The sequence below is a fragment of the Stegodyphus dumicola genome, chromosome 3 (genome assembly GCF_044657685.1).
Source record: "Stegodyphus dumicola isolate Sdum_Otavi_A_Nest chromosome 3, ASM4465768v1".
NCBI lineage: Eukaryota > Metazoa > Arthropoda > Arachnida > Araneae > Eresidae > Stegodyphus > Stegodyphus dumicola.
Window position 1 is genome coordinate 168641293 of NC_140770.1, and position 23779 is coordinate 168665071.

At 34.3% G+C, this 23779-nt stretch overlaps 1 protein-coding gene across 3 annotated transcripts in view; it reads left to right on the forward strand.

The window, feature by feature from the left end:
* Positions 1-23779, forward strand: part of LOC118185319 (uncharacterized) — a 212121-nt gene that overhangs the window by 180536 nt on the left and 7806 nt on the right. For 2 of the 3 annotated variants that reach the window (XM_085813592.1, XM_085813593.1), the window contains exons 4-7: positions 1528-1671; positions 3922-4321; positions 5458-6433; positions 13789-14002. In XM_085813592.1, coding sequence (XP_085669718.1) covers positions 1528-1671; positions 3922-4321; positions 5458-6433; positions 13789-14002 — 1734 coding nt within the window. The remainder of the gene's footprint in view (positions 1-1527; positions 1672-3921; positions 4322-5457; positions 6434-13788; positions 14003-23779) is intronic. The other variant, XM_085813594.1, reaches the window with a different exon arrangement.

The following is a 23779-nucleotide window of genomic DNA, read 5'->3' on the forward strand; positions in this document are numbered from 1 at the left end:
ACTTCTTTGTCACCCATTAACTACCTGTTTATACACACTGGATTCAACGCCGTGTTCGTCATCGAGACCGATGCGTATTGTAAATGCGTATTGTAAGTTACCCAAGGATTAGTCATCATTTCCTTGCGTCTTGGCAGTGTAAAATTTGTGGATCTAATCTGCCTGAGGTTGAGATCAGGAAGATTAGTATAACAGCAGCGCATTATATAATGTGTATTATGAAATGACTCATATTAGTTCAACATTTTTTTATGTAAGGTCTTTTAAACAAAAAATACTCGCATTTTTGTACATTCCGATTTCTTGCTTTCAGTTTATTATGCTTTAAAATAATCTCAGATTTACGAGATGTAATTTGTGATAATTACGTATAAATTAGTTTTTATGTTTAAGCTTATATATTTTTAAGTGTGTATGGATTCGTAATAGATTGAATATCCACAGATGCGATGGTAGCTTTAAAAAATTTATTCCCCCCCCCAAAACAAATACTTTACAATTCTGGAACTTTCCACAAAAGCATTCGTACAGCTTCTTCTCAGTAATACAGAGCACAATCAATAGTTGCCTTTCCAAAATGCTGATATCATTAACACGTTCCTTGCTGAGCGACATTTTCAAAAACGGTTCCACCACCCCAACAAATTTTAATCAATTAATTGTAAAATAAAAATACAAAACATGTATTTATAGGAACGATATTGAACTTAGATAATTTTTAATTACTTTATTAATTACACGAGTTATATCGTAGTCGGTTTTTGCGATAAAATGTTTTATGACATCGTCAACTATGAGCATACTCGTAATGAGTATATTCGGAGTTGGCGGGGAGGCCCACCAGCGGCCGGGCGGTAAAGTCGCTGACCACTGGTAGTTCGGTCCGAGGTTCAACTCCCGCGAACGGGCTGGCTGCATGGGGTTTTCATGGTTTTCCCCATGTTTAACGTGTATACGAGCCAGTTTCCCTTAGAAAGTCCTCCACAAAGGCATCCCTCCCCTTAGGCAGATAGCCCTCTAGGCTTTGCCGTAATTAAATAACCTAACCTAACCTAACCTTCGTAGTAGCGGTTGCTTATAACAAAGATTGATTATAAATTTGCTTGATTATTTTGATAGTTGCTATGTTATTTTCTTTATAAATACTTATATTAATTATATTAAATCTCTTGAATTGCGCAAAACTGTTGTTTTTTTTCCCTAATACCCAAAGCCAAATACCTTCAAAGAACATAAAGATACTACGAGTTTGATCATATGTTGTGTAGGTAAAACAAAAACGTTCTACGAATTAACTCGTAGCTGGCGTCTAAACAAAAAATCTCAGCTTACGAGATAACTCGTGGTTGGCAGCGAACGTGTTAAACACTGTCTTCTAGCTATGTCCTAAATTATGTGGGAAATGTACAGTTTGGTTTGTCTAATGAAATAGTATCTACGCTTTACTGAGCTCTGACTTTTTTTTATTTGTTTTGATTTGTTATCAGAATATCGATTGTGATATCCTATTTTTTTTTTTTTTTCCAGGTATTCACCTCCCATCCAGAAAAATGATCTTCCCAAATCTCGTAGTTGCAATGGATCACTGAGGGTTGCAAAGCGTACAAGCTGCCCTAATCAGCAGGGAGGACCGATCAAAGCTGACCATTCGGCTTTGAAAGAATGTAACAGGTGAGTGCATCTGATCATTGTACTGATTTTCTAGAAAAAAAATACAAAATATTCCTAATGTTTACAGTGCCCTTATAGACGTCCTGATGTCCAATATACATTTACGCACTCTAAATATTCTTAAAGGACTTCATAAAGTTATAAAAACGCCAAAACCCTTAAGCAACTAAACCACTGAACACAAAACCAGAAACCTTCATTAGGATGTTCCTGCATAAAGAGATACCTGCCAACGTAGGAAAATCGGACTATAACTTGGAAAGAACAAATTTCGTAAACGGGCAGGAGCTTTATGCCCGTATCCCTCTATGGAAGTAGAACTTTCATTTGCTTTGTTAAACAAAGCTGCGAGCTGAAGCTTTGTTTGCGAATAATAAAGTTTCCAGCATCTTTATGGAGACTGCTTTTTCAAGTAAGAATTGGATCTGCATACGGATGTGTGTTTCGCTGATATTTCGCCAATAATTATAATTTATTGTACTACAATAAAGGTGCCTGCATCTTTATGGAAACAGCTTCAAGTAAAAACTGGCTCCACCTAAGGATGTGTGTGTTTCTATGATATTTTCCCAGTCATTATATCCTTTTACAGTAAAGATGCTTACATCTTAATAGAGATTGCTTTTTTCAAGTAACAATTCGATTCGCATAACGATGCGTGTGCCTCTGTGATACTTCACCAGTAATCATACTTTATTGTACCACAATAAAGGTGCCTGCATGTTTATGGAGATTGCATTTTTTTTTCCAAGGAAGAATTTGATTTGCTTAAGGATGTGTTTCTATGATATTTCACCAATCATTATACTTTATTGTACTACAATAAAGGTGCCGGAAATCTTTATGGAGATTGCTATTTTTTCAAGAAAGAATTTGATCTGCACAAGGATGTATATATTTCTGTGATATTTCACCACTCATTATCCCTTGTTGTACTATAATAAAAGATAATGACTGTTGAAATTGCACTACAATGTTGTATATTGTACTACAATAAAGTGCCCACAATTTTATGGAGATACCATTGTTCAAGCAAGAATTTGATAAGCATAATGATGTGTTTCTGTAATATTTCATCAATAATTACACATTGTGCTGCAATAAATTTGGCAGCAATAATGTGCTGCAAAAAATCTCATCTTTGTGTAGATTGCAATTTTTTTTAAAAAAAGATTTTGGTCTGCATAAGAATGTGTTTCTGTGATACTTCACCAATAATTATGCTTTACTGTAGTATAAAATTCACCCAATTAATAATTAAATAATTATGCTTTACTGTAGTATAAGATTCACCCAATTAATAATTAAATAATTATGCTTTACTGTAGTATAAAATTCACCCAGCGTAACTGCCTTGCATTTTAGGCATTTTTCTACAGTTTCTTAGTTATATACTAGTTACATAACTCAATTCTGGCCAAAGAATGATTCATCTTAGTTTTCTTTTATTGGTTGAACAGTATAACTGAAAGCTAACTTGGCAAACTATCCTATTTTGAGGTGTAAGAATTTAACCATTCCTCAGTCTATCCAATTTAAAGTAGCTTAAACGATTCGTTAGGATCTACAGAAAATAAAATTTAAAATATTGTTTTCAGATGGAATTTATCATGAGCCTTAAACGGAGATCAAGTTTAAAATAACACTCATAATAAGCTAACCAGCTATAAAGGCAAAACCTCTTAGATATGCTCAAAAGGGGTTAAAAAAAAGCGTTATTATTTTAACGAACTGTTTTAGTCTTGAAGAGCATTCTTTCTTCCTAATTTGGACATTGTAGTTCACTCACTTATTAAAATGGATATATGCAGGATACAGAATCTTAAACTAGATCTATCTATAATGATGTTTAAAAACAGTTATTATTACCAGCTGCAGATAATGCCAAAGATCGCCAATTGAGGGTTGCAATTAATGGGCTAATGTGCTCGTTTAATAAAGACCGACATATTTTCAAAGCTTTATCATAAAGAACTGAAGCTTGTCATTACCGCCACTTGTAATGATTATGAAGAAGTTAATGTATTGTTCACGCGTTTAATTCAGAGGAAATTGTTCATTTGTTAAATCGTTGAATATCCTTAATGTACTACATAATTTCCTTACAAGGAAGCTGATAAGCCATATCCACCTGAGATTTCTCTGCTTAAAAATAGAGATTTGAAAAAGTTCATTGATTTTTTTTTATCTGTTCTAATTTCAATATAGAAGTTTCAGAGCACATTCGAATGAAATTTTTGCTTCCAACAGGCGACCGCCGACCCCGTTAACTGTCTTTCCGGATTCTCACCACTGCGTACGGTTTGACGAACAGCTCCAGCTATCCGAACAAAACCTTCGACGGTCTTGTCGGAAACTCTTCGCTACTCTTTATGCCCAACGGTTCTCCTATCCTGTCCAGCAAAGTGGTTCTATACAAGCTCGGAACATCACTCCAGGATCTACCAGGATTCGAAGTCGGACTGCGCCGGAGCTTGATCTCCGGCGCTACAGTCCTGTGTCCGTTGGTGGTCAGTCTAGGCATATACAGAGCTACAAAGAAAACTTCGGGCCAGTGGAAAATCATAGGGCTGGAGGTTTACCGTGGGCTGTTTGCAGCGTTCCAAAAGCTACGACTGATGTCAGTCTCAGCGGGCAGGTACGTATGAATGTAAGTAAATTTTTTTGGATCGAACGAAGGATTTTTTTTTTAAGCTGTGGAGAACGTGTAGGTAAACTTCTATTTATTTTATGTGCTATTCGTGTAAGTAATTTCTATTTATTTTATGTGCCGGTCTATCGTTCAAATGCCACGTATATCAATAATATGATTTATGTTAATAATAATTTTAATTGTTTTTCTTTATTTTGAATATTTTTTATTCTCCAGCCCATTAGCCGCAATGAAACTTTTGTCGTTTGTCCATGTGTAACGTGGACACAAGCTATTTTCTCTTAAAAATGCACCCATGAATCCATCTCTTCTTTTAGAGAGATTGCTCTCGTGTGTTGTGTCATAATCCGAAATAACATCTGCCATTTACTATCAGAATTTTGAAAATAATTGATAAATTTATCGCATTGTTGTATTTTAATATTACCTACTTCAAATTTTATTTCAGTATTTATTAAATTCCAGGGCAGTCTGATGTACTTGTGTCTTTCTTCTAGTTTGCTAGTTTTTTTCTGATTAATTAAAAGATAATATTTTTAACCAGTGTTTTGACAATTAGCTAACCAATCCGGCAGCAGTGCAAGTGGTCTGACTGCATCTATATTTTCATGAATTACGTCATGTTTGTTACACAAGTGTGTTTGTTTGCCATGACAAGTTTTTTCAAAACATTCCTTCTTGTGTCTTTCCTGTGTGTTATGCAGATGACTCTCGAATACTATGTATTACCTTAATATAATTATCTTAATATAACTCTTGAATTTAACCTATATCTAAATAACAACTAACTGGATTTGTATATTATTAAAGTATGACCAATAGGAAATATTTGTTTTTAATAAGTAGCAAATTAGTTAAATTTACCAGGAAGTTCTATTTTAGTGTATATTTTATTTTACGGATGCATAACACATTACGGTAAGGACTTGTAAAATATGAACTGGGTAAACTAAAATAAAGGAGAGAGTAGAAGAGAATGAAGTAGATACATGGTAATAAAAGAAATAATTTATATTTGAAATTTACTCAATTACTTATGAAATCTAGCTGATTTTGAAGCTGAATATTTAAAGCAAAATTTCAAATGCACGAGCGAATTCTGAAATAGTGATTAAATGATCTTTATTTTGCAGGTACTTTCTTCTCCTCCCCCTTCACAAGTTCATCGCTATAATTTTCATATGTATAACAGAGTTCCAATGGATTTAGACAATAAAGTAGCTTCCCGGACGCCATCTACGGACAGCGGACTAGGCAGTAGCAGCCAATGTACTTGTCACAGCCGCCAAACACATATCTCTCTATCATCTAGTCAATCAAACACCTCACAGTGCACATGTCGCTGTTGCAATTGTGTGCAACAAGTGCCACGGGTACTCGATGGAACAGCCGGGCTGTTTAAAAGTAGTAGCTGTTCCACATTATCCAGCGTTCTATCCCATCAGAGCAGACCTCAACTGACTCAATTCCCTCCAAGGACTATGCGCAGACCTCTCTCTCCAGGTGAGCCAGATTCTAAACTGAATCTGCTACAGAAAACTTCCAGCTGTTCCAACTTGCTCGATAAGGTATCTGGCAATTATCAGATTGCCAACGTACCAGTGTATAGTGACAGCATGGTCCACGCCTATGCTCAGATCGCTTCTGTTATTCCCGATGGTGTAAAGTCGTGCAGTAGTTCTCAGGGTGGACGTCGTGCCCAGACTCTGGGAAGAATCAAATATACAAATGAAAACATCTATGATTCTTTACGCCCTCTCGATACTATGAGTACGCTGTCATCGTCCAAGTCAGAGCCACCGCTTTCTATAGCGGCTAGGACAGATTATCACTCAATGAACAGCAGTACCATCAAAGATCTTGACAATCAAAGGACAGCTCACGAAACTTCTAGCGGCGAATTAATGCGAGATTCAGATACTAAAAGCACGCATTCAGCTGAAATCTACAGCCAAATAACAGATAACACGAGACAGTCCCTGAGGCAGAACAGGTTAAATCCTAACCAAAGACCAAAAAATGTTGGAGTTGTGTCACCTAGTTGTGGACAAAGTACTGTGTATCTGAAGTCTGCTCTGAAGAAGCCTACCCAGTCAGCTATGCAGCATGGTAAGAAAATATGTTTCATAGCTGTTTAAATCTGCGATCTTAAATAAAACATTCGCAGTATTGTTTGTACGTAAGTTTATGCTCCTGGAAACATGTTTATTGCTATTTCTGGTTAATGAAATGTTATTTACTTCCGTCTTTCAAAGAACATCCATTTACGGTAGAAAATTGTGCATTGTTTAGTGTTGTGTTGTCCGAAAAGTTCGTACCGATTTTGAAGGAAAATTGAAACGCAAGAGACTCAAATTTGTGTATATATTTATTAAATTATAAAGGTGCCATTCTGTTCTACATTTTTCCACCTTTCAGGTAACATGAAAATTTTGTCCTTCTAGAATCTGTCAGGTCAAAACCTTTCTACTTGATTTTTTTATCTCGACCAAAGAGTTGAAGTTTTTTTCAATTAGCGAATTTTCTGGTGATCGAAAAAGGTGAAAATCAGAAGATGCGAGGTCTGGGGATTAGGTACAGCATCCCAACCGAGCTCCAACAACTTTTTTCAAGTTTATCAAGTCAACCAAGTCACATACGGGCGCACGTTCTCCTGATGAAACAGACGTTCTTCCGATTCGCTGTTTCTGGATGTTTTTATTCAGTTGCTGCCTTTAATTCGTCTAATTGGGAACAACACTTCCCTGAATTCATAGTCTCGTTGTTTTATAACAAAGGATATAAGCTTATAACACAGGATCTGTTTTCTATTCTACTAGACACAGAGCAGAACTTCTTTGCATGAAGACCGGCTTTTGGGGGGGGGTTAAAAGTAGTTCATTCCGCTTTCCGCAAGATCTTTTTCTCTCAACATTATTATATATGATCTATTCTTCATCCCCTGTCACTACCTGCTCAAAAATACTGTCTTTTCTTTGCGTTTATCTAGCGAGTCGCTAATGGAAACGTGATCCATCAAATTTTTCTCCGTTAAATCTTGAGGAACCTATACAACAAAACGGTTTATGAAGTCAAAAACTTCACAAAATGCTAGTGGATGGTGAATTGTGACATATTTAACATTTTTCCTAATTTACGTATCGTATACCTTGGGTTATTCTCGATTAGGGCTTTAATGTGATCTTCGTCTCTGGTGGTGGGCCTACCACCACCACATACCAACAAGAGGGTTCTTGATCTTTATGACAGAAATCCCGAGCAAACCACTTTTATACCGTTCTTTCCACTACAGCACCTTCGCCATTAATGTATATTTTGTTTGCCGCTTGCGTTACATTTTTGCCTTTCCAGTAAAAGAAAAGCATTAAAAGCCTGAAATGCACTTTGCTTTCTTCCATGTTTAAAGGCGCATAAAACTGACAAAAATTAACGTATCGTAACCAATGTTTTTCCAAATATGCCTGAAAAACCATCTTTTACGATATATGCGCATGACATTTGTTTTCAACGTTCTGATATATTCAGACTTGTCCTTACTTCCCTTACCAAAATTCGGCACAAACTTTCCGGACTATGAAGTATATCGGTCAACTGAGTGGTAGGGCCAATATCATAAATCTACTACTTATTTAATAGATGAAGATTTCGAGTGCCAGTTGAAAGAATAATATGATGAATATCTCTGCATTTTTCCATAAGCAGCCCTAGTTTCATAGCGCTTCACACGAGAAATATTAGAATATGGGATTCAGCCTTATGTTTAATATTTTAAGATTTTACTCAGAAAGCTAATCAGTATCAATGTAGTATACAGTATATATTTATCATATGCATAATAAGACAAATTTTTAATCTTTTGCATCAAAACTTATTACTTACAAATGCAATAAGCTGCATTCCAGTAGGGCATTCAGAATCGGGATTACTATTTATTTGGGACAAACCCCAAATGTAAAATTGGTGATTTTTCATCAATTTGGGTGCGTATGGGCCAGTTTCCTTTAGAAAGCCCCCCCACGAAGCCATTCCTTCCTTACATACTTTACGCTAATTGATTTAGCTCATTTAAATACCGTATTTCTTTGCGTATTTCCCCTCATTTTTATACTAAATTTATGATCCACAATCGAGGAGAAAATAATGGGAATAATTTCCGAAGAATGGCGTTACAGCAAGACAATCACAAATGAGAAATAGTCATGAATGAGCTACGGGTAACTATCGCAATATTATTTCTTTAGAAAAAAACCTACATTTCACTAAGCATATATAGAAATAATAACATTGCGGTATCTAATAAAGTATCCTCATTTTTACTTTCCTGTAACTTGAATCTTGCCCGTTTTGGGTGTTGTCTCTGCTACTCCTTAGGCCTCAAATTAATAATTAGAGACGGTTTGCGGCTGATTGAACAAAATCGTAGATTGAATGTCAGCCAGTGTTTACTTCGCTTGGATGGGTCGGTTCTTGTATTGGGCTGGCATAAAGTTCAACAGTGAATGGTTCGGCCATAGGTAGCTTGCGAAGGTTTGTCTTTGACAATAAAAAGAACACAATCACTGCGAGAGCGAATCAGTTTAAAATTTAGAGTAGTCCGTTCTCCGAATGCCTTAAGGAAGGGAGAAATAGTGCGATTTTTTTTCTTTTCAGTACCTGGCGCTAAAACCTAGGGGGAAAATACACGAGGAAATACACAGTATGTAAAACACTGTTCTTACCTGACTGTAAAAACATATATTAATATATTTACAGACTCATTGTCTGGTTTGGAAGCATGAGCAGATGTTGATAACACTAATATTTTGCTCTCATGTGTAAAAAAAATCTCCTTGGAAAAGATGAGAAAATACCTGAAGTGAAAATGAATGGGTGAATGTCCATATTGGTATTACAGGCAATGAGAGGGACCACATGCTGGCCAAAGAGGCTGCTATGGGTAATGCCGGGCATGCGTTCGACATTCAAGCATAAAAAAGAATCGTTATTGGTAAAATCAAGGATTTCTATTATGTTGCTGGAAAGAGAAATGGAACATTTCGGGAAAAAGGAGAGATTATTTATTGAACTTTGAAGTTTCTAAAAATATGAGAACGATATGTGATTTTGATTACAATCAAATAATCACTGGACACGGGCGCTTCCCGGCATACCTGAAAAGATTTAATTTGAAAAATAATAGTCTTTGTAATGTTGAAGGCAATGCACGCCATTTCGTCGAAAACTGCGTATTATTGCAAGGGAAAAACATGGTAACATAAAGGAATTCTACTGCTGCAATAAAGAGTTTAGATTTGCGAAGTATTTAACTTTATAAATGGCAATAAAGCAATACTGGGAATTTTGTTTTGATATTTTTAACTGTATTTTTGTTTTAATCTTTTGCTTTAATATTTTAACTGTATTTTTGTTTGTGTTGGGTTGCTGCGTTACCACGAGGGTTACAGCACACTCGTAAATGACATTACATTACCATTTCCTGTCAAATGGAACAAAGTCTCACTTCAGGCATGTCTAGCTTTTAGTATCAGAAAATATTGCATTATTTTAACATGCATAACCAGCACTAATTGAATGTTGCAAAGATTAAAAACGTATTTACAAAATCATTTTGCTTTATCATCTTGTCAGAAAATGAATGTTGTGACATTTGATAACGTGATAATGAGATACATTTTCAAAGCATCTTTGAAATCACAGGATATCAAGTGATATAAAGCGTATGATAACATTGTTCTGCCCACGTATCTAAGTCGTAAAGATTTTTCACATTTTTAATTCCTTGTACGAAGTAAAAGAAGTATTCTAATCGTGAAAAATTTCGGGTATCATATTTCAACGAAAATATTCATTTTGACTTCTCTCGAATCTATTTGAATGATTCTTTTGCGTCACATCTGTATGTACGGACAGAAAAAGGACACTTTTTTTTGTCCCCAAAACAGATTGTAAAATGGATTTAAAAAGATTCAGAAGAGGTTTTTTTTTTTTTTTTTTTTCCTAGTCGTAGCTAGTGAAGGTTTTTGTACTTTTAGTTAATCTGCATGCAATAGTTGTGCAATCAATTGCAATGCAATAGTTGTACATCAACAGTTTAAAGGTTCAAGCTGCGCTAGGCGTAACAAGGCCTCCATTTGTTTGCATTTGAAACTCTTAGTAGAATAGTGAATTAAGTTGGTGCACCAACTTCAGTGTCCTTTTACACACTGAGACAGAAATCTAACTTTCAATTTTGTGCACAATTTTTTTTTTTTTTTTTTGCCAGTTGGTCGAACAGCATGTTCTGGCGTAGAACAAGCAGTTGAATTTTAATTGCAAAAATTGTTTTTTTAACTGCTTTTAACTTTTGCTGTTTTAGGTTTTTCTGTAATTTACAGTTTTTATGTAGATGTTTTGTGTTTTTATATATTTTTGACTTGTCGCGAAGTGAGAACTGTAAGAAAAATGTCTGAATAATTGAAACAGTAAGAAAAATGTCTGTAATGAAGTTAGAGGAAATAAGTTTAAATTAAGTTCGCGCGTTGGTTTTGAAAAAGGTATTTCATTTTATACATATTAAAAGATACTTATCTTTGCCATATAATTGACTAGAATGCAAAATACAACGCGTTTTCGAAAGGCTGAAATTGACGTTTCGCTTTTTATCTTCCCCCAAACTATACAGATATTTATCTATGAGCTAATGTTTTCTGTCCAAAAATTCGATAGTGTGTTTCAGTGAATGAACACGAATTAGGGTATTCACAACATGTTTTCACTATTTTAAGAATGATGTCTGACTGTGTGTGTGAGGAATTTTTCATCCACGATAACTCTTATATGAAACTTCAAATATTTAAGCTTTCTGCATTCATATAAAAAATTGGTTAGATTTTGGGTAAAACTGGACAATGGGAAGTGGTCCGTTTGGGACAATGGGAATTGAAATCTGTAACAGTTTTTAATGAAAGACTAGATTAAACAGTAAATCAAAACTTTTCAATTTTAGTATTTAAGATTTCTATATCAGTGGGGACAACATATTACATTTGGGGAAAATTGATAAACCGGAATTGATACTTTACTCGAAGCTCTGAACGGACTTGCTTTAAAAAGTACATTATGATCTAATTCAAAACTTCCCAAATCTGATAGTTAAAACAGGTATACGGTTGAGAACAACACATTGCATTTATAAGCATAAAATGTGTTCTTGGAATTAGGCCAAATGCAACGAGAATAATCTCAATGTGAAGATGAGGTCTTGTTAAGAAGCAATTAAATGTATTAGCCTCAGTCCTCATTGTTCGTTTTACTTTTGTATAGAATCACTTTTCAAATAAAAGGATGATGCCACCAAATGTTATTTCTATGTATTATTTATAAAGGAATAATGTAGGAAATATAAATAATATAGTGGATATAAAAAGAAATGCATGGGAACACTTAACAGTTTGTCGAGAATTTTAAATGTTGTACCGCTGTGGTGTGAATCGTTGAAACGAGATATTTACTGTAGATATCGTGTAAATTAAAAAATTAAATTACCGAATATTAAAACAACAGATCATAGCACAATTTCTGTTTCAAGTTGGAATGATGTTTCAAAATCGGGATTAACGAGTTTCAGGATAAACGTTTCTCATAAAGAAATCTGCAGCGCATTCCTCGTTCGTCGATATGTAGTGGAAAAAAAAAGACGATATACATTATGATTTTTAGCCTTTTTTAAGATATAAATCAGAATCAATCACTTTTTTTAAAGTTAGTTGATGCTGAGCATTTTAATGATATTGAAACTGTCCTTTAACTTAGCCCGGATTTCTTTTTAACGTTAAAATATCTTACTTTTTCCAACATTCGAAACATTCCGTTTTTAACTTGGATATGTATTTTGAACAGTTTTTCTCCTTGAAGCAAACTTTGACGTTTCTTTCCTTTTCTTTTTTATTGACAATACATCGTTGCGTTAGATACCGAAAAATCATGGCTTTAAAAGCATTTTCTAATAACTAAATGCCAATAATTGTGTTTAGAAAGAGCACAAACATAACCTTCCATCTGTTGCTTCATTACAAGCACCATTTTGCATGAAAACGAAACTCAAGTAGCAGATGATAATTTATACTTTCAAATACATAGTCGCAGTTAAAAAATTTCGAAGCAAATGATTTTTTATAGCCAAGAAAAACTGTCTAAAAAAGATCGAACGGACTCTGTACTCATAAATTTGCAGAATTAATTTCAAAGGTTTAAATCTAGACCTTTCTTCTTCAGGTGCGGAAACGTAAACGATGAAAGAGAAGACAGTGCTCAGATGATTTTACATGAAAACGAAACTGTCAAGTAGCAGACGATAATTTATACTTTCAAATACATAGTTGCAGTTAAAAATTTTCGAAGCAAATGATTTTTTATAGCCAAGAAAAACTGTCTAAAAAAGGTCGAACGGACTCTGTACTCATAAATTTGCAGAATTAATTTCAAAGGTTTAAATCTAGACCTTTCTTCTTCAGGTGCGGAAACGTAAACGATGAAAGAGAAGACAGTGCTCAGATAATTTTACATGAAAACGAAACTGTCAAGTAGCAGACGATAATTTATACTTTCAAATACATAGTTGCAGTTAAAAATTTTCGAAGCAAATGATTTTTTATAGCCAAGAAAAACTGTCTAAAAAAGGTCGAACGGACTCTGTATTCATAAATTTGCGGAATTAATTTCAAAGGTTTAAATCTAAACCTTTCTTCTTCAGGTGCGGAAGCGTAAACGATGAAAGAGAAGACAGTGCTCAGATGATTTTGCACGAAAACGAAACTGTTAAGTAGCAGACGGTAATTTATACTTTCAAATACATAGTCGCAGTTAAAAAATTTCGAAGCAAATGATTTTTTATAGCCAAGAAAAACTGTCTAAAAAAAGGTCGAACGGACTCTGTACTCATAAATTTGCGGAATTAATTTCAAAGGTTTAATTCTAGACTATTCTTCTTCATGTGCGGAAGCGTAAACGATGAAAGAGAAGACAGTGCTCAGATGATGACAATGACAGACCTGAGAATGCTAATGTCTTTACCCTCAGCTTTTATAGAAATTGAACTCGTTTCTTTTCATTCTTATTGCCAGAGCATAGGTTTCTCTTTCATCATGTCCACGTCTACAGCTGAAAAAGAAGGTTTCGACATTTAAACCTTCGAAACTAGTTCTGAAAATTTATGAATACTGCTCTGATTCTTGTTGCTTTAATTCCTCCAATACTTCGTCAAAAGGTTTGTTTTCCAGGGAAAGACAGGCATGCATTGAGAAGTTAGAACCGATTTTTAAGGCTTATTTATTATTAAAATGAAATTTAAGCTGTGCTTTATACAACTTGAATGTGTAAAATATTTGTTTCATAACGTGACTTATATTCGCTATAATGATTAATAATCGTATGAAATGATGAGATTTACCTTCTGATTTTCTGTTCCTCCATTTGCTTGATTTCAGTAAACGAAATGAAGAGTTCCGAATCCGAAGTGGCCCTCAATGGGAATCTAAACAGGCTTGCTGAAGTGGAATACGCCGTCGTGGACAAATCTAAGAAGAACAGGTTTACTAGTTTACCAGCTTTAAACGGATATAACGGAACGCCCGGTGTTGCCACAGACACGGAAGACAAAGACCATCCACCCGTACCTCCAAAGAAACTTTTGCATAAAAGGTATGTTCCTTATCAACTTTAATTAATACAATCCAATGGTTCTCAGCGTATAATGCTGCATTTCTCCTTTCTCAACACATGATGGAGTATATTTTCCCCTTCCCAAGGGGTATTTTTATTCAACTGGTGCATTACAAATAATACGTAAAAGTTTAAAATGATTTTTTTTTAATTATAGTGCCGAGTAAAGCTATATATAAATTTATAATATTTAGTTAGTACATTCGGTATTTCCTTGCTAATTTTACCAATTTTTCTTTCTTTCTTTTTTTTTTTTTTTTTTTTTTTAACTAATTTTATCATTCAAAAATCAAGAGGATGAAATTATGAGAACAATTTATCTTCTGAAGGACACGGTTATGGCAAGAACAAACGAAGGTAATCATTTGTAAACTAATCAGCACAATATTATTTCTTTGAAAGAAACTTATGTCTACCAGCGGCTGAGCTGTAAAATCCCTGAACACTACTAGTTCTGACCTGGGTTCGATTCCAGGTGAACGGGCAGGCTGCATGGGCGTTTTCTTCATGTGCAACTTGTATAAGAGCCAGTTTACCTTGTAAAGTCCTCCGGAAGGCATCCCTTCCCTTAGGCAGGCAGCCCTAGTGTGCTTTGCCATAATCAACTAAACCAAACCAAGTGAAAGAAATTTACATTCCATTAAACATCAGTAACATACCAATCAGAATATACAGTAATTTTAGCATCACAATATATAATGATTTAAGTATATAGTGATTTATCTTCATTTCTCTTTACCTATAACTAGAATCTCGGAGTTTCTGCTATTTCTTAGACTTGAAGTCATCCATAAATAATCAGAGAAGACAAATGTGCAAGCGACGAGGCAAATTAATAGTCTGAATGCCCTTTCGGGTTTGCTTCGCTGTGATAGGTTGGTTCTTGTATTAAGCTGAGAAAGTTCAACATGTAGAAGAGATAGGTTCGACTTGGCCTTCGCGGGTACTTTCAGAGGATTTGTCTTTGTTACTAAAACAAAAACAATCATTACATGGATGAATCCCTTTCAAAATTTAGTAGAAAACTATGATCCGTATGCATTGAGGAAACGGAAACTTATGCAAATATTATTAAAATTTTCAGAGCCTTGCGCTAAAATGCTATGGAAGAAAATATGCCAGGGAATACGATAGGCAGATTCAAACGTTTCTGACAGGATATAATTCTTAAAGTGGAAAACATTTTAATGATTTATTTCTTGGTTTAAAAACTTTGTATTTCTGCATGCTTTTCACGTCATTTACTGAGCAGTTCTGTGCTTCTGAAAAGGTAATTTGAAGGTTAGTCTTAAAAACGGTTCTTAATTATGGCCTCTACAGAATCATCATCATTAAATCTCTTTCTTTCAAGCTCATGTTTCAACTTGAAGAATAGGTAATAATTTCTTGTTTCTAAATTAGGCTGTAAGAGGAGATGTTAAACTCCATAAACACATTTTATTTACCAGCTCTTTAACAATGACAGTTAAATGCATTGGGGCATTATCATGGAGAAAAACTTCGCAGCTCATGATTCCAATGTATTTTTTTTTTTTTTTTGGATTTTTTTTTTTTTAAATTTCATTGCATGATGCATGCAGAAGGGTTGCTTAGTATTGCCTCAGTGGTTATGTTCTTTTAAAATCTAACAGTAGGATCATTTGGCAATCCCAAACAATGGGGGGCTGTTATCTTTTTCATTGATTTGCTACACCTTTACTTTAGTTAGTGCTGCTTCACTAGTTTTCTCCACTCCACTGATTCCCTTTTCAATAGTCAATCGTCGTTATACGACCATTGTTTGATAACCAGTTAAATCAGTTTCTGATTTGCACTGTAAAGCTGCAATTACTGCTACAACAAACGACACATTGCTATCTTAAAACTGCTGAAACAAATCATGATACCCAACTTGCAGAGATTTTGTTCATGTAAAATTCGTTAGTCTGTTGTTTTATATAGATCCGATTTTGCTATCTCCTTCAATTTTAAGCCCACCAATGGGTGAGGGGTTCAGATCACTGAATGCAGCGAGTTCGACTTGTTAATCCCAGGCGAACGGGACTGGCTGCATAGTATGCTTTCGTAGTTTTCCGTTTGTGTAATGTGAATACAAGCCAGTTCATCTTAGAAAGTCCTTCATGAAGGCATTTCTAACCTTAAGCAGATAACTCCGTAAGCTTTGTCGTAGTCAAATAACGTAATCTGTATTGAAATGTTATCCCATTAGAAACCAAGCATCAATAGGTGTTCGGAATTTCAAATATCCATCAAAAACTTAAATTAATAATTTAGTAACCATCCCAGGTAGATGCTAAAACTGTATAAAGAAACATACTACATTTTAAAAATAAGAATCTAAATTAAAGACGATCGTTTATTATTTTTGAAAACGCTTTAAAATTTTATTTAAAGTGGATATATTAATCATGATAAAATTTATAATACATTATTATTTATTCATATTTTTTATGTTCCGGGCTGACTTCTCAAGGAGTAATAATCTGAAACATAAAAATGTGAAAAATCCAAGAGAACTGAATCACGTTTCATTACACATGGCCTTTTCGCCATTTAAAGGTAAAAATAAAATACAGAATAAAATGAAATGGAAATTAAAAAAGGTAAAATGGAAAATATATAAATTGTTTACACCCCATACTCAAAAAAAAAAAAAAAAAAAAAAATATGCAATTTCCCCGGCGTGATAAAGTCTCCCATAAATAAATCTTATATAACACATAGTTTTAAAAATAAAATATCATTAAGTGTAAATTGTAACTGAATGAAAATCTAGTGAAAACATGTTAATTTACATCGAAAAATACAGCGGTAAATTTAACCGTAGAATTGAAACATACTAAGTATTTGAATAGTAAAAAATTTTTCAATTTAATATTGTAAAAAGCATTATTGTAGAAGATTATTAAACTCCTTTAAATTCATTTCAATCAAACTATTAATAGTGGATAAAAATATGTGAGCGATAAATTGTAATTTAAATTAACAACAGTCCCTTAATGTTTTATTTTAAAAATAGTGATCTCTTTCTCCACTGCGTCATTTCCAGATGTATCCATGCCGTATGACTCTTAAGAGGTTATCACACATGGCTACAGTCCCTGCTAGACGGGACATTTCTGAGAAACGAGATTCTGGTAGCACTGGTTTAAATGGGAGGATTCCTAGAAAAAAGAGCCTCGCCTGACTACGAGAAAATTTTGCAGCTACGCGGGATTTTTTCAAACCTCACCGAAAATGTCTCGGGTCCCGGGTAGAGATAACCACTCAGACGAAAGTTCTGCTTATGAAGAATCACGTGATCCCAATTTGAGCGATAATCGATTACTATTTTGTGTTCAAATCTTTGTAGTAAGTGAGAATGGTAACCTGGCTATGTGTGTTTCCTGGAATTGTACGGGTTCTGAGAATTGTCCTTTTCGACGTCAAGTCCCACGTAGCCGAAACATAATGTGATTGGGACCTTACTTAATACTAGTGATGCATGAAACTCAAACAGCTAATAATAATTTTACAGCAGTATTAATTATGCAATCAAAATGCATCAAGAACCAAAACTAACTCGTCCAAATTAAGATTTCGTTCTATGCTATACTTCGGCCTAGCTGGACTGCTGCATGCTGCTCTCTTCGTGTTGCAAATCTATCAAAAAAGTAAACGTTTTGTAAGAGGCACAATTAGAGTGTCAAGTTGTTTGTGGCTGCAATATGTTACCGCAAAATGTTGACTGAAACAAAAATGAAGATCTATAGTCTGCATGGGCTGCTAGTTTCCTATTCATTTTGTATCAATATTTCAGCATTCCGAGCCATCAAAATTCTTGCTGATTTATGGATTCAACATTCTACACCATCATCTTTATATATATATAATAAAGTTACGGTGTCGCATATGATTGGCAGTGTGTTAAATATAATAGACATGTGTATCAGAAACAAGCAGTAGTTTAGAAAGTGAGATTAAACACAGAAATTGTTCAGCTTTTCTTGTAGTTCCCGAAACTAAACTTTTAGTAACGAAGGTGTTAGTTTTTTATGTAAACTGAAACTTCTGCCACTGAACGTTTGGTGACTTATGTCGATAATCATGAATTATCAGAAATCAACCACCTTGTTTCTGCTTGGCATCGAAACAAAAGAGATAATGTAACTTGTTATCTGATAACTGTTTCGCATGTATAATCTACATAATGCCATCATTTTGCTCTTCATTTGGACAGTTTGCAATGCAGTACGATGGAATCGACAAAAGATCGCATCATTTTGAATTGCTTGCATCCTAAATCAGAAAGGTAAAACTGCATTGAATTTATTATTAAAATTTATTGGTTGTGCTAACTATCCCCCCTTTAAAGGAAAATTCTGTTTTGCAGTGTTTTAAATTTTTATAAATTACACCGTATTCTGGTAGAATATTAAGATAGTTTCAGCTTAAAAACTTTTTACAAGCATCGTTTATTTGCATAAAAATTTTCTTAGCATCTTTAATATGTTTGAAAAAATTATGCATTTTTTATTTGCATTTGTTTTTAATTTTTTGTATGAATTAAAGGAAGTACTGTAAACGTTAAAAATTTCGGGTCTCCTATTTCAACGAAAATATCCATTTTGACTGCTCTGGAATCAATTTGAGCGATTTTTTTGCATGACATCTGTAAGTACGGACAAAGTAAAGGACTCTTTTTCCAAAACAGATTGTAAAATTGATTTAAATTGAATTTACAAAAGAATTTTTCTCGATGTTTGTATGTACGTATTTCGCATAATTCAAAAGCGAGTAGCCATAGAACGTTAAAATTTTGTATTTGACACTGGTGTAACCACAAAAACCTTAACTGGAACATAACAGCAACATAATTCAATCACTTTTAAGAAAAAAAATTGCACAATTTACATGTGCACAACTACATGTTACATGTGATGTGTAACATGTAGTTGTGCACCTCCCATTTTGGTTGCAATCAGTCGCGCCAAACACATATGTATACTCACTCTGTGACCCAGCTCGGTGAGCTCATTTTTTTTTTTTTAATCTGCTGGTAAATTGTGCAATTTTTTTTCTTAAAAGTGATTGAATTATGTTGCTGTTATGTTCCAGTTAAGGTTTTTGTGGTTTTAGTTAATCTGCATGCAGTAGTTGTAGAATTATCAACAATTTAAAAATTGTTTACGTGATGCTAAGCCTAATGTGGCCACCTTTTGTTTACATTTCAAACTTAGCAGAATGGTAAATTAAGTCAGTGCCTTTTTGCCAAGTGGGTTTAAAAGTAAACTTAATGTATGCAGATTCTTTATTATTTAACTTCTTTAAAAATAATAGAGAATGACAATATTTGGCGATGATTTGAAAAGTCATATGCTGTTTATAGTTAACCACCGCGAAATCTCATTTAGACATTAATAAACAATTTTGAGCTAAAAAGTGGTATGTACCGGCTCCAGTCTCGAGAGGCATTTGACTAAATTTTAACCTGGAAGGTAATTTCTAAGAACTAATTTTTAAAATTCCAAAAAGCAAAAAGGAAAGCAAGCCTACAAAAACGAAAGAAAACTGTTATATGAATGAGTTATATTACTCAGATATGTAAGAGTGTTAACCATTATTTTCAAACAATTGCACCTTTCATTTCCCACAATTGTCTCTAGCTTATGAGCTTTATCATTTTATGTACACACACACGTTATAAAAAGTCTATAAACATGTGTTCAGAACTGGCGGTGATTTATTTCTCAAATCTGTTAATGTTGCCTCATCCAACGGAAACTGTTAGAAATATCATTAGTTGGAAAGCATAAATATGATGCATGTTGAGGGAAAAAAAAAAAAAAAAAAGCTTTTGAAATAGCTCGCCAACCGGCAAAGGAAACAGGCGGTGGCTACCAAACGCTCGTAGCAGTAGATTAAAAAAACATAAAACAAATAGTCATTCGTCGCATTTCGCTCTGACCGTTAGTTGGCGAGCTGCAGCCGCTGAAACGAGCACATGCACAAACCGTTCATCAGACTAGTGCCAAAATGACAATGAAAGATCCTGAAGAACAAGGTGTGTGTATGAACACAGAGATATTTCATTTGCTTTGCTAAGCATATGAGGAGGACTGCAGGATTCGCACGCAGTGGTTTAAGCATTTCGAACGCTTCAGAATTCCGATCACTGAGGATCCCAAGATCTGGACGACCTTCCATATCAACAGTTCATGACCCTGTCAAAAGAGTTTGTGCTGTGATTCGTGGAAATCTCTTTAATTGTTTGAGAGGTTGCTGACAAAATGGGCATCAGCATAGGATCATGCCATCAAATTTTGAGCGACAAACTTGAAATGCGTCGCGTTTGCTGACTACCAATTAGAAATAGACCCGTTTTGAAATCAGCCAGGAACTGCTTGCTATTGCCAATGGCAATGAAACTTTTTAAAGAACATAATGACAAGTGATGAGATGTGAGTTTATGGCTATTATACTGAAATGAAGCTGCGGTCGTCGCAGTGGCTAGCCAAAGTCTCCTTGTCCAAAAGAAAGCACGCATGAGTCGTTAAAAGGTCAAGTTAATTTTGTGTATTTTGACTACAAAGACATTACCTATCAGGAATTTGTACCATGTGATCAGATGGTAAACAAGGAATGATACCAATAAATTTTAGCTCGTTTGAGGGATACTGTGCAGAGGATGAAACCTGAATTGTGGAAGATGTTGCATTATGATAATGCTCCGTTTTCGCTCTTTGTCCCAAGCTGTCCAGCAAAACGTCACTGTAGTTATTCGCCATACCCCGAACCTAGTTCCAGGGGACTTTTTTCCTGTTTCCTAAACTGAAAAGACGTCGTTTCTGAACCATACAGGTGTTTTAGGACAACGCGATAAGTGATGTCCATCCCATAAATGGCCCATCCGAAAATGGAATGTGCGCGCCCATCCCAAAATGGAAGAAACAACGGTAAAGGTGTATTGTCAGTAGAGGGAAGTACTTAGAAGAGGACTGTGCTTAAAATGTTGTGCAATAACAAATAAAGATTTTTTAACGGTCTCATTTTGAACACACCTCATATTCCTAAAGACAGATCTGCAAGTAAGTTTTCGAATTCAAATTTCTTAAAGGTAATCGTACATTATGAAACATAAATGTGTTTGAAGTGGTTTACTTTTTTAGAAAATGTTTAAATTCGAAAACTTTTGTCCAGAATATTTTTATACCACCGCTAAAATCAATGTTTTCTGTAATTTTTTTTCATTTGCATAAAATAATGAATTTTAATAATTTTTTGACTCCGAATTTGGATATTACGGACTTTTTTAAGTGCTTTTGTGCAGGATATGACGCACTGAACAATTTTACTAAGTGAAATTTTCTGGGTCACCATGTAAAAACTTAAATTTCGCGTATTTTTTAGTAAAAGATATCATGTGACTAAATTACCATTATCTGAAAAGAAACCTTATTTCATTCATTTCTTATACTGAAACTGTGTGTGTACAACCGTGTACGACATCCTCCGAAAGGCACTAGATTGTGCAGTCATTGCTAAATACCATGTGTAGTTATGTTTGCAAATAAAACGAGTTAATAATTAAGATAAGTTGCTTTATTATAATGACACTTGCATTCGTATCCAAGCATGTTTTATACAGCAACAGGACAAACTATCATTTATCAAGACAGCTTTTCCAGTAGTTGATCCATTACCATCTATGGCAATGATTCTCAACCTATTTTATCCCATACACCCATCTCTCAACTGCTCGAAGATCATACCCCTCTTCCTTTAGAAAGATAAAAAGTTCACATATATTTAGACTTTTTAACATGTTTTATAACTTAAACAACAAAAGGTATGGAAAATAATGATAAATACCAACATGTTTAATAAAAGTACTTTTTCTATTGATAAACTAAATACTTAATTAAAAGGCTAAATAAAGTGCTAACCCATTCTCCACGAATCTATGAAATTTCCTCGGTTGAGAACCACTGACCTATAGAGTTTAAAATTGTTATAATGTAATTATTATGAATAGAATTTTCATTGCTCGTTGGGAACACTGAAATAATTATCTTTTTGCCTTGATAATTTTCAAAAATTGATGCGCTAAATTTTGAATGATTTCCTCGATGTTTTAAACGATTCTCAAGTTATTCTACTGTTGCTATGATATAGTTGCTGATTTTGGTTGTTGAGACAGATTCAGCAAGCATTTAACGTGGTGTAGGTTTGAAAAAATAAATAATGGAATTTTGAGTATTAAATGTGCAGAACCTTTTTCTAGCCCAAAAAGGGATATTAGTCTCAACACAGCATTTTGCATTGAATCACTATAAACGCAAAATATCACTTTTCAGATTGTTGCCACCAAATATTATTGTCCTATATTAAAGAAGTAAAATAATGAAGCATCTACATGAATGAATGTATGTTTCTCGCACTATAAAAAGACAGAAGTACCTGGAACCGTCAGATTTTGAGTGACGTAGTCCTCCACCTGAATGGGTGCCTGGAAGTCCGAATTTTGGACTTCGATTATTTATTTAATATTTTGTAAAACGTGAATGAATTTTTGATTAACAAACTCAGCGATTTCAAAGAGAGCAATGGCAACACCTTTATAGATAAAAGTTTTTTTTATCTCCAGCATACGAGATAAAGATATGCTGCTTTTAAATATTTTGCCATTTTGCTGTTGCATTGAAATTTACGTGATATAAGTGCCAAGAACATGATAATTAATAAAAAAAATAAACACGCAAAACGCTTAATAATGAAAAGACGAAACAGAGTGTTGTAAAGCCATCTTGATTTTAAAAAAATGTATGCCAAAACTTTTCGCTTCATCGAGAATTCTAAATGTATAATTTTATGCAGCTTTTAAATATTTTGTAATTTTGCTGTTCAATTGCATGTGGCGTAAATGCGAAGAAAATGATGCTTAATAATAAAGCTAAAAAGCGAAAACAAAATAAGTGAGTGTGACAGCTGACTGACAGACTGCGAACTCAGCAAGAGCTTAATAAACCTTAACAAACCTTTTGGACGATGGTTAAAATCTGAAACCTTCCATTTTTTTTTTTTTTTTAGTTTAATTTAACCAGGTTTGACAATTTTATCGTCTTGTTAAATCTTTGCTTCTCAAACCTTCTTTATCACCATGGATATCTTAACCTCATTTCAGTTGAATTTCAATTTGGATGTTTTGGCTTTTTAAGTACAGAGATCAGTTTTTCAGGAGCTCTTTAAATGCGTTAAAAGTAAACATTTGGGTCACGGTTTAATTCTGTCTTCAAATGTTTCTGCAATTGGTTCAGAAGGGCTCATTTTAAAATTTTGTTTCAGTTTAAGGAACAGGAAATAGGTTGGAGATTGGCAATCAACCAAGTAAGAAAAATAACTAATCATCATTCAATATCCTTTCAGTTCGGGTGCCACTGTAGAGACATTAGGTATTTTTTACAAGCAGAAAAGATGAAAAATTAGCAACGCCTTCGCCAGGAATCGAATCGCGGACCTCTCAATTACGCGCTGAGCGTGTGCACCACCATACACCGAAGGCTCGTTAGGAAGGAGGGAGAAACAGCTTATAAGATTATTGCATGGCGATGAGTTATTTTTATGTAATGAAAGATCTTTTTAGTCCACGATCCATTCGAAATTCTGAAAGTTTCAAGTAGATGATAGATTAGAAAACTTAGCTTTCCTCAACGTATTTCTGCCCATCACAAAATTCCAATTTAATCTCTTGTCAATACCCAATATTTTCAAAAAAAG